Here is a 17,458-nt window from a genome sequence, read left to right as displayed (position 1 = left end):
GTGTTGGGATTACAGGTGTGAGCCACTGCACCGGGGCAGAAGTTGTAATTTTCATAAGGTAAATTGGAAATAATTTTTTTGTTGTTGGTTTTGAGGCAGAGTTTTGCTCTTGTTGCCCAAGCTGGAGTGTGGTGGCCCTATCTCAGCTCATTGCAACCTCTGCCTCCCAGGTTCAAGTAATTCTTCTGCCTCAGCCTCCCAAGCAGCTGGGATTACAGGCGTCTGCCACCACGCCCGGCTACTTTTTTGTTTTTTTAGTTGATACAGGGTTTCACCATGTTGGTCAGGCTGGTCTCAAACTCCTGACCTCAGGTGATTGACCCACTTCGGCCTCCCAAAGGGTTGGGATTAGAGGCATGAGCTACCGTACCTGGCCAGTTGGAAATAATTTTATTTGTTGGTATGGCAATGACGTTTTCTCAGATTTTAAAATTCATGTATTAGGCACAGAGAAATTACTTAAGTGCTTTTTGAATGAATATATCTAAGTTCTGTATTGTATTTGCATGCAGAATGAAATTAGACCGTCATCTCATACCACAGACAAAAATCAAACTCAAAATAGACTGAAGACTTAAACATAAGACTTGAAACCATAGAGCTACTAGAAGAAAACATAGGTGAAAAGCTTCATGACATTGCTTTTAGCAATAATTTCACGGATATGACCCCAAAAGCATAGCCAACAAAGTCAAAAGTAGGTAAATTGGATAATATCAAACTAAAAAGCTTCTGCAAAAGAAATAATCCCAGAGTGAAGAGACAACCTAGGGAATGGGGGAAAATACTTACAAACCAAACCTCTGATAAGGGGTTAATATCCAAAATATATAAAGGAACTCAGACAACTCAATAGCAAGAAAACAAATAACCCAGTTACCAAGTGGGCAAAGGACACGAATAGAAATTTCTCAAAACATACCAATGGCCAACAAGTATATGAAAAAATGCTCAGTGTCGCTAATTATCAGGGAAATGCAAATTAAAACCAAAATGAAGTATCACTTGACACCTGTTAGAATGGCTATAATAAAAAAAAAAGAGAGATAAGTGTTGTTGAGGATGTGGATGAAAGGGAACCATTGTACACTGTTGGTGGGAATATAAATTAGTACAGCCATGATGGAAAACAGTATGGAGGTTTCTCAAAAAATTAAGCATAGAACTACCATATGATCTCACCATCCCACTCTATATATCCACAGGGAATAAAATCAGTATGTCAAAGAGATATCTGCATTCCCGTATTCATTGCCACATTAATCACAATAGACAAGATATGGAATCAACCTTAGTGTCCATCAACAGATGAAGGAAAATAGACTATATATACACAATTGAATACTATTCAACCTTTAACAGGAAGGAAATCCTGTCATTTAAAAAACAATTTTTTAAAATTTTACTTTAAGTTACAGGATACATGTGCAGAATGTGCTGATTTGTTACGTAGTATACATGTGCCACTGTGGTTTGCTGCACCTATCAACCTGTCATCTAGGTTTTAAGCCCCACGTTCATTAGGTATTTGTCCTAATGCTCTCCCTCCCCTGGTGCCCTAGCCCTCAACAGGCTCTGGTTTATGTTGTTCCCCTCCCTATGTCCATGTGTTCTCATTGTTCAGCTCCCTCTCATGACTGAGAACATGCGGTATTTGGTTTTCTTTTCCTGTGTGTGTTTGCTGAGAATGATGGCTTCCAGCTTCATCCATGTCCCTACAGAGAACATGAATTCATTCTTTTTTATGACTGCATAGTATTCCGTGGTGTATATGTGCCACATTTTCTTGACCCATTGATGGTCATTTGGGTTGGTTCCAAGTCTTTGCTATTGTAAATAGTGTTGCAATAAACATACATGTGCATATGTCTTTATAGTAGAATGATTTATAATTATTTGGGTATATACCCAGTAATGGGATTGCTGGGTCAAATGGTATTTCTGGTTCTAGGTCCTTGAGGAATTGCCACATTGTCTTCCACAATGGTTGAACTAATTTACATTCCCATCAACAGCGTAAAAGCATTCCTGTTTCTCCACAGCCTTGCCAGCATCTATTGTTTCCTGATGTTTTAATAATTGCCATTCTGACTGGTGTGAAATGGTATATCATTGTAGTGATTTGCATTTCTATAATGATCAGTGATGATGAGCTTTTTCTCATATGTTTGTTGACCACATAAATGTCTTCTTTGAGAAGGGTCTGTTCATATACTTTGCCCACATTTTGATGGGGTTGTTTGGTTTTTTCCTTGTAAATTTGTTTAAGTTTCTTGTAGATTCTGGTAGACGTTTTTCAGATGGGTAGATTGCAAAAATTTTCTCCTTTTCTGTAGGTTGCCTGTTCACTCTGATGCTAGTTTCTTTTGCTGTGCAGAAGCTCTTTAGTTTAATTAGATCCCATTTGTCTATTTTGGCTTTTGTTGCCATTGCTTTTGGTGTTTTAGTCATGAAGTCTTTGTCTATGCCTGTGTCCTGAATGGTATTGCCTAGGTTTTCTTCTAGTGTTTTTATGGTTTGGGGTGTTACATTTAAGTATTTAATCCATCTTGAGTTAATTTTTGTGTAAGGTGTAAGGAAGGGGTCCAGTTTCAGATTTCTACATATGGCTAGCCAGTTTTCCCAGCACCATTTATTAAATAGGGAATCCTTTCCCCATTTCTTGTTTTTGTCAGGTTTGTCAAAGATCAGATGGTTGTAGATGTGTGATGTTATTTCTGAGGTCTCTGTTCTGTTCCATTGGTCTATATATCTGTTTTGCTACCAGTACCATGCTGTTTTGGTTACTGTAGCCTTATAGTATAGTTTGAAGTCAGGTAGCATGATGCCTCCAGCTTTGTTCTTTTTGCTTAGGATTGTCTTGGTTATACAGGCTCTTTTTTGGTTCCTTATAAAATTTAAAGTAGTTTTTTTCTAGTTCTGTGAAGAAAGTCAATGGTAGCTTGATCGGAATAACATTGAATCTATACATTACTTAGGGCAGTATTGCTGTTTTCATGATAATGATTCTTCCTAGCCATAAGCATGGAATGTTTTTCCATTGTTTGTGTCCTCTCTTATTTCCTTGAATAGTGGTTTGTAGTTCTCCTTGAAGAGATCCTTCACATCCCTTGTAAGTTGTATTCCTAGGTATTTTATTCTCTTTGTAGCAATTGTGAATGGAAGTTCATTCATGATTTGGCTCTCTATTTGACTTTTGTTGGTGTATAAGAATGCTTGTGATGTTTGCACATTGATTTTGTATCCTGAGACTTTGCTGAAGTTACTTATCAGCTTAAGGATTTTTTGGGCTGAGACAGTGGAGTTTTCTAAATATAGAGTCATGTCATCTGCAAACAGAGACAATTTAACTTCCTGTCTTCCTATTTAAATACCCTTTATTTCTTTCTCTTGCCTGATTGCCCTGGCCAGAACGTCCAATAACATGTTGGATAGGAGTGGTGAGAGAGGGCGTCCTTGTCTTGTGCCAATTTTCAAAGGGTATGCCTCCAGCTTTTGCCCATTCAATGAGATATTGGCTATGGGTTTGTCATAAATCATTCTTATTATTTTGAAATATGTTCCATCAATACCTAGTTTATTGAGAGTTTTTAACATGAGGAGATGTTGAATTTTATCGAAGGCCTTTTCTGCATCTATTGAGATAATTGTGTGGCTTTGTCATTGGTTCTGTTTATGTGATGGATTACGTTTATTGATTTGCGTTTATTGAACCAGCCTTGCATAACAGTGATGAAGCCGACTTGATCGTGGTGGATAAGATTTTTGATGTGCTGCTGGATTCAGTTTGCCAGTATTTTATTGAGGATTTTCGCATCAATGTTCATTAGGGAAATCCTGTCATTTTGACAACATAGATGAACCTGGAGGACATTATGTTAAGTGAAATGAGTGAGGCAGAGAAAGACAAATACTGTATAATCTCACTTATACAGTCAGCCCTTAGTATCTGTGGGTTCTGCATTCAAGGATAAAAAATATTTGGAAAAAATCATACAACAATAAAAAATAGCACAACATAAAAAATAAAGTATAACTATTTAGCATTTACATTGTACTGGGTATTAGAGTAATCTAGAGATAATTTAACATGTACAGAAGAATATGTATAGGATATATGTAGACACTATGCCATTTTGTATCAGGGACTTGAGCATCTGTGGATTTTGGTATCTGTGAGGGTATTGGAGTCAATCCCTGTGGATACTGGGGGATGCTTGTATTTTTGATCCCAGATTGGTTGAATCCAACCATGTGGAACCCACAGATAAGGAGGCTCGATTGTATGGAATCTAAAAACATTGAACCTATAGAAGCAGCATAGAATGGTGGTCATCGGCAGGCAGTAGGGAGGATTTGGGAGATGTGTGTCTAAAATAACAAAAGTTCAGCTAGATATTAAGAATACATTCAAGAGATCTATTGTACAATGTGGTAATGTGGTGACTGTAGTTATTATTAATAACAATGTTTTGTATATTTGAAAGTTGCTGAGAGAGTAGATTTTAAGTGTTCTCACCACACACAGAAAAGATAAATATTTGAGGCAATGGATATGTTAATTAGCTTGATTTAGTCATTCCACAATATATAAATGTATCAAGACATCATGTTGTATATTACGAATATTTATATGACAAAACTTTATACAATTTTTATTTATCAAATTCAAAAATAAAGTTTTTGTTCTGTTGTCAAAATTTTATTTTAAATAGCTAAATCCTCCTTCCCTCCAAAAAACCTGACTAAAATTAAGTCAGAATTAATTGGGAAAATAATTTGCAGAAAATAAACCAGAGATTTAATATTTTTATATAGCTGAATACCTTCGATATTTGTTTAGAGTGCCACAAAGTTTAATCTTTTACTGGAGACATAAAGCTACCATTATGATGGTTGATTAGAGGACAGTACTATAATAAGAGTTGCCCTCAGGCCTTCTGAGGGAGGCACAGGGATATTTGGCCCAACTCCAAGTTGGCCATACTAGTTTCACTGCTTTACTTAGTTTTTTTGCCCCATTCATACTAGTTGGACTTCATCTGTTACTTCTTATTTTTATTGTTTCTGCCAGTAGCCGTGACTCTTACTTCCTTCTACGCTTTTTCTACATACATTGTATGTATTTGGGAGTTTTAAATTTTAACAATGAATTATGAGCATTTCTTAATATCATTAAACATTTAGCAAAAATATATTTCCCCATCACATGTATATATCATAATCTAATGATTTATTTTTTCTCAGATATTTAGATTGCCAGTTTTTCACTGCTATAATTTTGCCCCAGGCATCATTATAAATTGTTTGGCTTTCTGAATCCTTATTGTAGTATTTTAGAATAAAGATTACTGGAAAATAAAAGGATGTAAAGGTTTAATATTTAATTTTTTATTGCTTATTTATTTCTTTCAAAATAGGAAATATAAGCTCAGGGGAAGTAATCAACAGAAGAAAAGTTATGCGGTTAGAAAAGTCTCCCTCTTATTCCAGGCCCCCAGTCTCTAGGAAAAAAGTCCTGCAATAAAAGACACTGTTTGAACTCAGATGATTCCATGAGCGTGGGAAGCATGGGAGCGACTTGTTCCAGTGCTTGTATATACAGAGAATATTTCTGTGATACAGATGAGAGCATACTATACAAACTGTTCTGCACTTAAAAAGAAAAAGACTTATGACTTTTTCATTTTGCCATGGTATTTTTCTGAAAAGTTGCACCATTTACACTTCCACATTTCACCCTTATAGGCATTGAATGCTTTAATGTTTTTAAAGTCTTTGCTACATTCATTAGTGAAATTTTGAAATACTTTTTATGATTAGGGGTTGAACAGTTTTTTTTGGAGTTACTGGCCATGTGTAACCATTCTTCTTATTTGAATTTTCATTTTCTTACCTTGCTCATTATTTAAAAACTAAGATCTTCATAGGTCTTCATATTCTGACATGTCATTTTATTTGTGCTCTTTATATATTAAACATATTAGCCTGACATAAGGCTAGATGTTATGTCACAAATCTCACAAATCACCACTAAAGAACTTACTCATGTAACCAAACACTGCCTGTTCCCCAAAACCTCTTTATATATTAAACATATTAACCTTGACATAAGGCTATATGTTATGTCAAGGCTAATATGTTTAATGTATAAAGAAAATAGGATTACAGATCCTGTTTTCTCAGTCCTTTATTGCTTTTTAATTTTATTTAATTTTTGTAGGGACAGTCAACAGTTGAACACTTTTATCTATTTTTTAATTTTTATATATCTGGCTGGGCGTGATGGCTCACCCCTGTAATCCTAGCACTTTGGGAGGCTGAGGTGGGCGGATCACAAGGTCAAGAGATTGAGACCATCCTGGCCAACATGGTGAAACCCTGTCTCTACTAAAAATACAAAAATTAGCTGGGCGTGGTGGCACCTGTAGTCCCAGCTATTCGGGAGGCTGAGGCAGGAGAATCACTTGAACCTGGGAGGCAGAGATTGCAGTGAGCCAAGATCACGCCACTGCACTCTTGGCATAGCCTGGCAACAGAGCAAGACTCCATCTCAAAAAAAAAAAAAAAAATTATGTATCTTTAATTTCCTTCTAATTGTATAATTTTTAAATCAAAAAAACCCCTTTATTAGAATCATGTGCAAAATAAAGAGTAAGTGAGGTCCTCCCACTCTTAAAAAATACTTTAGAAGATTAAACCGAAGACCTGTTCTAATCCAAATTACTATAGATATTGAATTCATGAAGCCTAGTTGAAGGAGATTTGACTGTCAGAACTGGAGACCGATACAATTCCAATTATGGAATTTTATCACTGTTGGTTGATGTTTCCGGTCTGCCTCCCACTGCAGTTGTGAGTACACGTGTGTGTAGTTGAGGGACAGTGAGTCTAGTGTCCATCACATGTGTAGGTGTTATCTAATGATCTCACGCTTTGGCTCTTCTCTGTGTTCTTATCTTAATCTCTACCTCTGTTCTTATTTTTAAAGTTTAGGCGCCTGTAGTGACCAAGGAGTAAAGAAGGTGCTGAGCTGTGCCAGATATATTTTGTATTTCCTGCTTCGGCTCCCTCTCTAGAATTGTTGGTCATCATTTTGATAACTTGGTCATTGATAATCAGTTTAAAATTAGAATGAAATGAAGATAATTTGAAGATATATGATCCATGAATCATTGATAGGCTTTTTCATTAATCAATGTTTTTTAAAGAAAGACTGGTTCTACTTTTTGCAGCTGACTCTTACTGTATTTGTTAATTTGTTTCTATGTATTTAGATCACATTAGCTACTATGCTAAATAGCCACTCTGTATTTTAATAAAGTACTTAAATTTCTTAACGATCATAAAAAGGAAAATGTTAATTAAAAAGTATTACTGTTCAAATATTTGTATATTCAATATTTATCTTTAAATTTTCACTGTTGAGTAATCCAAATAAAATGTTGCCTTTTTCTTTTCTTTTCTTTCTTCCTTCCTTTCCTTCCTTTCCTTCTCTTTCTTTCTTTCTTCCTTTTTCTTCTTTTCTTTCCTTTCTTTCTTTCCTTCCTTTCTTTCTCTCTCTCTCTCTCTCTCTCCTTTTCTTTCTTTCTTTCTTCTTTCCTTTCTTCCTTTCTTTCTTGACATAAGATCTGACTTTGTTGTTCATACTGGAGGACAATGATGCGATCATAGCTCACTGCAGCCTTGAACTCCTGCGCTCAGGTGATCATCCTGCCTCAGCCTCCCAAATCAATGGGACTGCAGGTGTGAGCCATACAGGCTAATTTTAAAAATATATATAAATATATATATTTTTTGGAGATAGAGTTTTTATGTGTTGCCCAGGCTGGTCTAAAACTCCAGGGCTCAAGCTATCCTCCTGCCTCAGCCTTCCACTTCTTGGGATTACTCCCAGGCATGAGCCACTATGCCCTGCTCATAATGTTGCTTTCTTATGTTTGGTGATCTCACATTACTAGACATGGCACCAAGCTGTGATTTACCTGCATGGATGGACAATGTCACTCCCCTCTGCCGGAATCATTTGTGTTCAAACAGTATCTTTTATTACAGGGCTTTCCCCCCAGAACTTTCTGGACATTCTTATTTCTGGTGGATCAGTGTCCTTTTGTGGGGAGCTAATGGGTAATACATAATCTGAAGCTACAGCAAATATTATAGCTCCTGCTCTTGCTGTGGCTCCCGGTGGTTCCTCCAGAGCAGGAAGGAGGAAAGAAAGGAGTGGCAAATGTGGGAGAGATAGTGCCTTAGAATCCAATTGATGATTTGGTAATTGGCCAAAATTATAACAATTGTTATTACTTACTGTGCTTTCTAATCCTTTTGACAATACAAGCAAAGTATTATTCTTCCTATTTGACACATGAAAAAACTGACATTCAGAGAAATTGTGTTCCAATCAAGGTGAGCACGGGTACTATGAAAACAGATGGAGAAGGTGAATTTAACTTTGGATATGGTCAATTTAAGAGAGAAACATATTTTTAGAAACAAACTTGGCCAGGTCCAGTCGCTCATGCCTGTAATCCCAGTACTTTGGGAAGCCTAGGCAGGAGGATCTGTTGAGTTCAGGAGTTCGGGACTAGCCTTGGCAAAATAGCAAGACCCTGTCTTTACCAAAAAACATTAAAAATTAGTCAGATGTGGTGGTGTGTGCCTGTAGTCTGAGCTACTCGGGAGGCTGAGGCAGGCAGGATGATGGCTCTGATAGCACCACTGCACTCCAGCCAGAATGATAGAGCAAGACCCCGTCTCAAAAAAAACAAAACAAAAAACACCAAACTTAAAACAGTAGTTTAGTTTGGAGAAGCAGGTTTGGAGCTTGGGACAGAGGATAGCACTACAGAGATAGGTTTGGAAAATCCTATACACAGAGGTGATAATTAAAATATTGGAGATTGTTTCTATCCATCTGACAAAGGGCTAATATACAGAATCTACAAGGAACTTAAACAAATTTACAAGAAAAAAAAAACTCCATCAAAAAGTGGGTCCAGGATATGAAGAGTTACTTCTCAAAAGAAGACATTTATGCAGCCAACAAACATGAAAAAAAGCTCATTGTCACTGCTCATTAGAGGAATGCAAATCAAAACCACAATGAGATACCATCTGATGCCAGTTGGAATGGCAATCATTAAAAAGTCAGGAAACAACAGATGCTGGAGAGGATGTGGAGAAATAGGAATGCTTTTACACTGTTGATGGGAGTGTAAATTAGTTCAACCATTGTGGAAGACAGTGTGGCAATTCCTCGAGAATCTGGAACTAGAAACACCATTTGACCCAGCAATCCCATTACTGAGTATATACCCAAAGGATTATGAATCATTCTACTAAAAAGACACATGCACACGTATGTTTATTGCAGCACTATTCACAAAAGCAAAGACTTGGAACCAACTCAAATGCCCATTAATGATAGACTGGATAAAGAAAATATGGCACATATACCCCCATGGCATTCTATGCAGCCACAAAAAAGGATGAGTTCATGTCCTTTGCAGTGACATGGATGAAGCTGGAAGCCATCATTCTCAGCAAACTAACACACTGCATGTTCTCAGTCATAAGTGTGAGTTGAACAATGAGAACACATGGACACAGGGAGGGGAACATCACACACTGGGACCTGTCGGTGGGTGAGGCAGTAGGGGAGGGATAGCATTAGGAGAAATACCTAATGTAGATGAGGGGTTGATGAGTGCAGCAAAGCACCATGGCACGTGTATACATACCTATGTAACAAACCTGAGAATTCTGCACATGTATCCCAGAACTTAAAGTATAATAAATAAATTTAAAAAAAGAATGATACAATGAACTTTGGGGACTTGTGGGAAAGGGTGGGAGAAGGGTGAGCGATAAAAGACTACAAATTAGGTACAGTGTATACTGCTTGGGTGATGGGTGCACCAGAATCTCACAAATTACCACTAAAGAACTTACTCATGTAACCAAACACCACCCGTTCCCAAAAAACCTATGAAAATTAAAAAAAAAAAAAATTAGAGATTGCTGATCATGTATTATGGAGTCATCATGGCAGTAGACTTAATTAGTTGTTCACCCATGCATTGCTCCCTGACACCCTTTTTGGAGCATAGATTCTTATGGCCTGAGAACCATTAATTTTGTTCAAAGGAGACTGCAGAACATGAATATATGAGGTAGCGTTATAGATAGGTTTTCTCAGCCCCATCCTACTTCATCACCCTGTTGGTAACAATGAGCTGCCACAGCAGATTTTAATAGTAGTAGGATGGGCTCACACCCTTGGAAGATACTTCAGAATCTCCAGTTGAAACCCTTACCTCCAATTATTCTCAGTCCCTTCTAATACATTTTTTAGAATCACTATTTTAGATTTACAGAGGGAGACAGTGGGGACTATCACTTTTGATTTTACTTGTAAAGAGGTAAGCTTTTTGTTTCTTAGGTACTAAAGAAAACTTAGAAGAACTGTATTATCCCCATTAATACGAAAAAGAAGATGTTACAAGGAGGTAACTCACTTAACTTAAAGAATGGGGTTTACTGAAAGGACACAGCCTTGACTGTTCTGAGGTCTGTTCTCTCCATAACAGGTTCTCACCATAACATGGTGCCCCTGCTTTATTCACTCTCTGCCTCTCACTTTCAAATTCCCCAAGCTTGGTGGACCAGCTTTATTGTTCAGCCTTTTACTTAGGTGGGGATTTCTTTCCTATGCTAACCATTGGTTTGGCTCTAGGCCCAAGGTTTTACAAGCCGCATGGAATTACCTGAGTCTGTTTTTTTTCAGGCAGTGGGGCAGGACTGCCACTGGCAGGCAATTTTGAGGTTCCACAGCCTATCCAAGAAGATTTTACAAATATTATCCTTTTCCAAGGTACAATTTGCCATCATGGGCACTGAATCATGCGGTAGAGTTGAGAGTCACTAGTGGGGGGAGAAAGGTATGGGGTATGTGTTTGAAGAATATTTGATAAGAATCACCAGCAGGATTGTTTGTTTGAAACTACAGGAATATTCCAATTTCCCGTATCCCTTATGATATACTTTGGGTGATAAGCCACACTTCCACAGGGAGATACTGCTACTGAAGGGAGCATGCTATATAGCTTATTGCGTTAGGGTAGGAAAAGCAGTTGAGAAGCACTGATGTAGGACGTATCATTCAATTTGAATATGTTAGGAGATGTTTCTAAATTACATTCATCCTCACAGTCAATAACTTACTTTCTATGAGTAACTTTAATAGGTCTACTCTCTCAAGGTGCTTAGTAGCTACAATATTTGGCAATTTTGGAATGGGGAAAGAATTAAATGGACAGAGCAACTGAATGTGTACAAGCTTTCTCTTTTCATGACAGATGCATTATATGTTTTCATGAAAATAAAGAAAATACTCATTTTTGTAAATGCCATCAATCTTTAAAAGTCGAAAATCTGCTTGGCAAGACAAGTGGTACAACTATAACCACAGAATTGTGGTTATTGTTACATTGTATTGTTTACTGTAAACCTGGTTCAATATTGGTAAATATAGTGTAGCAGAAACTGAACTGTTGTGAGCTATCTGGGCATTGGGCCAAGATATCATTAAAAATACTGCCTCAGACTAATTTGGGTTTATGAATAATATTTTGTTAACAGCTCAACTGAAATTGAGCCACATGGTGTAGCTTGAAAATTCTGAATCCACAAGATAATGAGAGTAGTTTGTGTATACAACGCATTCAATATTCTATATTTGAGTGATAAATTTATACATAATTTTGTTAACCTTTAAACTGTAAGCTCCCATATGCTTAATATGATCTGATATCTTTAAAGTTTACATAATGCTGTAGTTTGCTGTGAATCTGAATGCCTTGTAAACTAAAGTATTATTGGTTTAACAATCAAATCTAAAGAATAAGGAGAAGTTGCTGAGCAAATATTAAAATGGATATTCAACACAGTTTTGGCATATGTTTCTACAAACAGCTAGAGTTTACATTAACATTCACCAAAAAGATTGAAGGACATAAAGTGTTGGGAAAGTTCACTAACTTAATTCATTTCTTTTACTAATGAAAGGTTATTATGCCTTCAAATGGAATTTAGAGATTATTAATAGTAGATATAGCAGTGGGAATGAGCTTATGATAAGTGAGATGATTCAAGAAAAAAATCTCTATATATTTCTTGCCAAGAAAAAATACATTTGTCTTTTTCTTCATGTGCTACTTTTAATTACTTTAAGTTCTTTCTGAACATACATGTGTTATTAATAATTCCTATTGAAATAGCATAGGAAGGGTTTATTTTTGGTCACTGTTAGTGTGTAAGATATTTCAGCAATGGAAAGATGTGCATTATTTAAAGAATGAATTTTAATATTCTTCTTCTCAATAAATGTTTTATTTGTTTTCCAGGTTAGCACTCTACGTATATGAATATCTGCTCCATGTAGGAGCTCAGAAATCAGCTCAAACATTTTTATCAGAGGTATGTTTTATAGATTTTCTGTATTGCATTTTGATCTTATATAAATGAATGGAAAACATACTATAACGATTATTTGAAGAAAGTTTGTTATGTATTATATAGTGAATTCTTAGTTATCAGTATACATAGTATAGTTTTTATAGATTATGTATAAGCATTTTTATCCCCATGCCACTTCTGTGCCACTCGATTTTCTAGTCACCTTTCCAGCCGTTTTCTCCTTTTAGAAATGGAAAGTAATATTAGTATGGCAACAATAATCAAGAAAGCAAATTTTAAAAATTTGCTCTAAAAAATTTGTGAGTTATAAGCCCTCCACCATATCTCTCATTCTAACAATATAGTAATTTTGGAAAATGTGGATTTTGTTTTTATTTTGTATGGATGACCGCTGATTGATTTTAGTTAGAAAACATTTTGATAACCTTATTTCAAGTTCTTCCCTTTCTCTTCTCCACCTTCACTTTCTTTCTTTTTTTTAAATTTCAACTTTTATTTTAGATAAGGAGGTACATGTGCAGGTTTGTTACATGGGCATGTTACGTGATGCCGAGGTTTAGGGTATAGATACTGTCACCAGGTAGTAAGCATAGCAGCCAATAGGTTGTTTTTCCATTCATGCTCCCCTCCCTCCCTCTCACCTCTAGTAGTCTATAGTGTCTAGTGTTCCCCTGTTTATGTCCATGTGTGCTCAGTGTTTAGCTCCCACTTGTAAGTGAGAATGTGCAGTATTTGGTTTTCTGTTCCTGTGTTAATTTGTTTAGTATTATGGCCTCCAGCTTGATCCATCTTGCCTAAAAGATATGATTTCATTCTTTTTTAGGCTGTGTATTATTCCATGGTGTATATGTACCCCATCTTCATCTAATCCACCACTGATAGGCACCTAGGTTGACTGGAATTTGACCTTTCTTACAGTGATGCTTATTTGTCTCCTATGTGTATGAGGATGATGAGGATTTTATTGAGCTCTGTTATGTGCCAGGCATACAATGTGCCAAGGTATTTTACATATATTATCTCTAATTCTTATAAGAAATTTGCAAAGCAGGTAATATTATTTCTGTTTTACTGATGAGGACAGCAAGGCTCAGAGTGTTTTTATAACTGGCTAATGGTCACAAAGCTTAGTGAGTTATGGAACTAGAATTCAGACTTAGGTCTATGTTAATCCCAATGTTTTTGGTTTTTCCTCTATATCTGTGCTGTCCAATATGGTAAACACTAGCCATATATAGATTTTTGAGCACTTGAAATGTGATCCAATTAAGAAGTGCTATATGTGTGAAGTACAGTATTTTAAAGACAGTATGAACAAAAGAATATAAAATATCATTAATAGTTTTAAAATTTTGGTCATACATTGAAGTGATAGTATTTTGCCTATGTTAGGTAAAATAAAACATATTACTAAAATTAATTTTAACTTTTCTTTAAATATGGCTATTAAAAGTTTTAAATTGGATAACACATTATATGCCTGTATCAAAATACCTTATGTACCCCATAAATATATATACTGCTATGTACCCATGAAAATTAAAAATTAAAAAATTTTTAGCTGGGCGTGGTGGCTCATGCCTCCCAGCACTTTGGGAGGCCAAGATGGGTGGATCACAAGGTCAGGAGATCGACACCATCCTGGCTAACACGGTGAAACCCCGTCTCCATTAAAAATACAAAAAGTTAGCCAGGCGTGGTAGCGGGCGCCTGTAGTCCCAGCTACTCGAGAGGCTGAGGCAGGAGAATGGTGGGAACCTGGGAGATGGAGCTTGCAGTGAGCCGAGATAGCGCCACTGCACTCCAGACTGGGCGACAGAGCAAGACTGCGTCTCAAAAAAAAAAAAAAAAAATTTAAATTATACATATCGTTCTTATTTGTGGCCCACGTTTCTATTTCTGTTGGACGGTGCTGCTTGAAATCATACTACTTCTGGTGAGCTCGCCAGTTTGGTCCCCAGCACATCGAGAGCACAACAGACAACTCATTGCCAGTAGTTCCCTGCCTGAGGTATAGCCTTCTTGAGATCCAGCTGCTACTCGAAGTAAACAAATGCACACAACCCCTGCTCTTATTTTTAATTAACTAGTATATGTGAACTGGTAGGGCTTATTTGCAGATAAGGAATTTTAGAGGTTTGGTCAGAACATGTAAGAACTCAGTTGTTTTACTATAGAAGGAATATATGCAGTATAATAAAAATTTGATTTCAAAAGTTTATTCAAATCAAAACAAACATTTGGTGTATCTATGTTTCATTAAATCATTAATTAGAAGACTAAGGGCTATGACCTTTCTAACTTGTAAACACTGGTATTATAGAAGAAGTGATTGAGATTGCAAGAAGGATGTCTTTTTGTATTCTTAACCACGGTCAACTTACAGTGTTTTAAAAGAACCTATAGTGTACTCTGGAAATTTAAAATTTTTGTTTTAATGCAGTGGAAACTTAATGAAAAGATTCCTCAATGATCTCCTTCCTTGTATCAAGGACCATTTTGAACTAGCCCAATTCACTTAATCCTCGAGGGTTCCCAAAACTATATTTTCTTACCAACATTGTACGATATTAGATACAGTGATTATTAAACCTCATCAAAAAAGAAAAATGTTGCTAACTTATTCAAGGAAGTTCAAGTATTTAGATTCAAATGGATTATGTGAATTGAGCAAATCACTAGATACTAGACTCCTAGGGTTTGAGCTCAGTGAAAAATATATATACAGAATTTCTAGGACTGTTTGGTGGAAATAAAATTAGAATTTCAGAAGAGATTCACACATATTGACAAGTATTTATCGTTATTTCATTTTCTCTGGCTGCAGTTTGAATCCAAAAACTGAGGATTTCTCTTAATTATTAGTCTAACTCACTTTCACAAGATGCGTCAAACTGAAAACAAACTATTATCACCAAGAAGACACATTATTTCTTGACTTTGGAGATGAGTGTATGTGATTTTCAGAACTATTCTTCCCTATCTAGGTTGCCAAACTCTGAATGGTGCTGTAAAAATGCATTGTCAACACCTAAATAACCAATGTAGGGGAATAGCTAAATTAATTGAGCTGTTAAGTTTTCTATAATGTAAAATAATAAGTTAGATCTATTTGGACTTACGTAGATAGACTTCTAAAACATTGTCTAGTAAAAGAAGAAAGCCGAAGTATGCCATGTATCTGGAAACCGTAGAACATAAAGTAATACTATATATTTTTGTGGGTACATATTTACGAATGTATAGTAAACATTCTGAAAGAATATACATGTCAGACTAGTTGTTTCTGGGAGTGGGGATATTAAAGGGTTCAAAGGGATTTTATCCTTAGTTATAGAATTCTTTTAAACAAGGAATACATATATTATTTGTGCAGTTATTTAAAAATAAAAATAAAGAAGAGAAAATCCTTTCTCTTAAATTATCTGAGCTTAAAAGATGGAAGCCTGGAGATAGATTTGTGATAAGCCATTGCTGAGTACATCCTAAGGGTTCTTGATAATTTCAGTTGGTTAAATTACAATAGTTCGCTATTTCCTCCCTCACATTTTACGTTCCACAGTATCCAGCTGCTTGGGTTTCCCTGTATACCTTAGGGCTTCTGTCATCTGGGCTTTACTCAGTGGCATATTCCCTCTACCTAAACTCTCCTCCCCTCTCCACCTTAGAAATAGCTTTTCCTAGAAAGGTTTTCCTGGGGTTTCAACTAAGGTGATATTACAATCCACAGGCAACTGTACATGAAGACCTTTGCATCCATGCCAGGAAGTTGGACTTTATCTTTGGCAAAAGGGAGCCTTTGAAGGTTTTCAAGTTAAAAAAATAAATATATATATATATATATATATATATATATATATATATATATATATATATATATATATATATGTGACATCATTAGGTTTGTACTCTGGTGTCTTGGTTCCCTTTCCCCCTAACCATGGATGGTAAAAAAGGAGAATATAATATTTTAGAGCTCTGTACCCTGTTGAGGGTTGCTTCCTCTCTGATTTTCTCTTGGATCAGGTGGAAAATTTAAGGCTGCTTATTTGAATGACTTCTTAACTAGTCTGAGTAGTAAAAAAACAATCTTACCTAAACCCTCCCTAGTCTACCCCCAGGTTTTTACCTAAATCAAAATAGTGCCATTGGAACGTAAAATAGGGAGACCTACTTATTTGAGTTGATTATTATAATAAAAAGGAAATGATTGAAATGGCACCAATTGTTATCAATTATTATAACGTTATCCAATGTTCTCACCCTGGTTCAAGGCAAAGTAGACTACTTCTTCCAAATTTGACGTTCTCCCTCTGAATGGATGAGGCTAAGAATGACTGTGATGTTAATGAGTTCTTCTGAATCAGGTTTTACTGTGCTGGGTCACTTCTTTCATTAGTATGGGCTTGTTCTTTTGGGTGAAGTTGCGAGAAGGCCAACTAGAACTCCAGGCATTATCTGAACAAGCAAGATGTGTATCTCAGCTGCCCAATCTTGATTTTCTAAAAATGCCCTTGTCCTGGGCTATCAGAAATTGGACTGCTCTTGATAGCTTTTGTTATCAGTCAGAAGAGTGGGGCACATTATTATTAACTCAGTCATTTTTTTTCTTAATGGAAAGGAAAAATGGACTAACAATAGAATTAACAACGTTTCTCTAACTAGGTTGTGCCAGCTAGCTCAGTGTTACCTCTGATTCATGATAGATTTTTAAACCACTACCTGAGTCTAAAATGTAGTTTATGTGACCTTTCATTTTTTTTTACTCCCAAGGGGGAAAAACTGAATATTATTTAGAAATATTCTCAATACAAAGCCCTTCCTCTGCTCTATCTTTGTTATTCTTCAACATTTAATAATTACAAACAGAATGCTAAGGAATCTTCTTTCCAATTCTACATTAACTTTTGTTACTTTAGGTTCATTAGAAGCTATCCTTTTTCTGGTAATATCATTTTGTTGTACAAAGATAATGGCTGCT

At 36.0% G+C, this 17,458-nt stretch overlaps 1 protein-coding gene across 27 annotated transcripts in view; it reads left to right on the top strand.

Moving 5' to 3' along the window:
* Positions 1-17,458, top strand: part of SSBP2 (single stranded DNA binding protein 2) — a 329,142-nt gene that overhangs the window by 96,385 nt on the left and 215,299 nt on the right. For 19 of the 27 annotated variants that reach the window (XR_013418085.1, XR_013418084.1, NM_001260682.1 and 16 more), the window contains 1 exon segment: positions 12,405-12,477. Coding sequence is in view for 11 of the 27 variants with exons in the window: in NM_001260682.1 (NP_001247611.1) it covers positions 12,405-12,477 (73 nt within the window). In the remaining 16 variants the exon portion in view is untranslated. 27 annotated transcript variants of the gene reach the window in all.

This window comes from Macaca mulatta, chromosome 6 (genome assembly GCF_049350105.2).
Source record: "Macaca mulatta isolate MMU2019108-1 chromosome 6, T2T-MMU8v2.0, whole genome shotgun sequence".
NCBI lineage: Eukaryota > Metazoa > Chordata > Mammalia > Primates > Cercopithecidae > Macaca > Macaca mulatta.
Note: the sequence above shows the minus strand (reverse complement) of the source record. Positions and strands in the feature narration are given on the sequence as shown.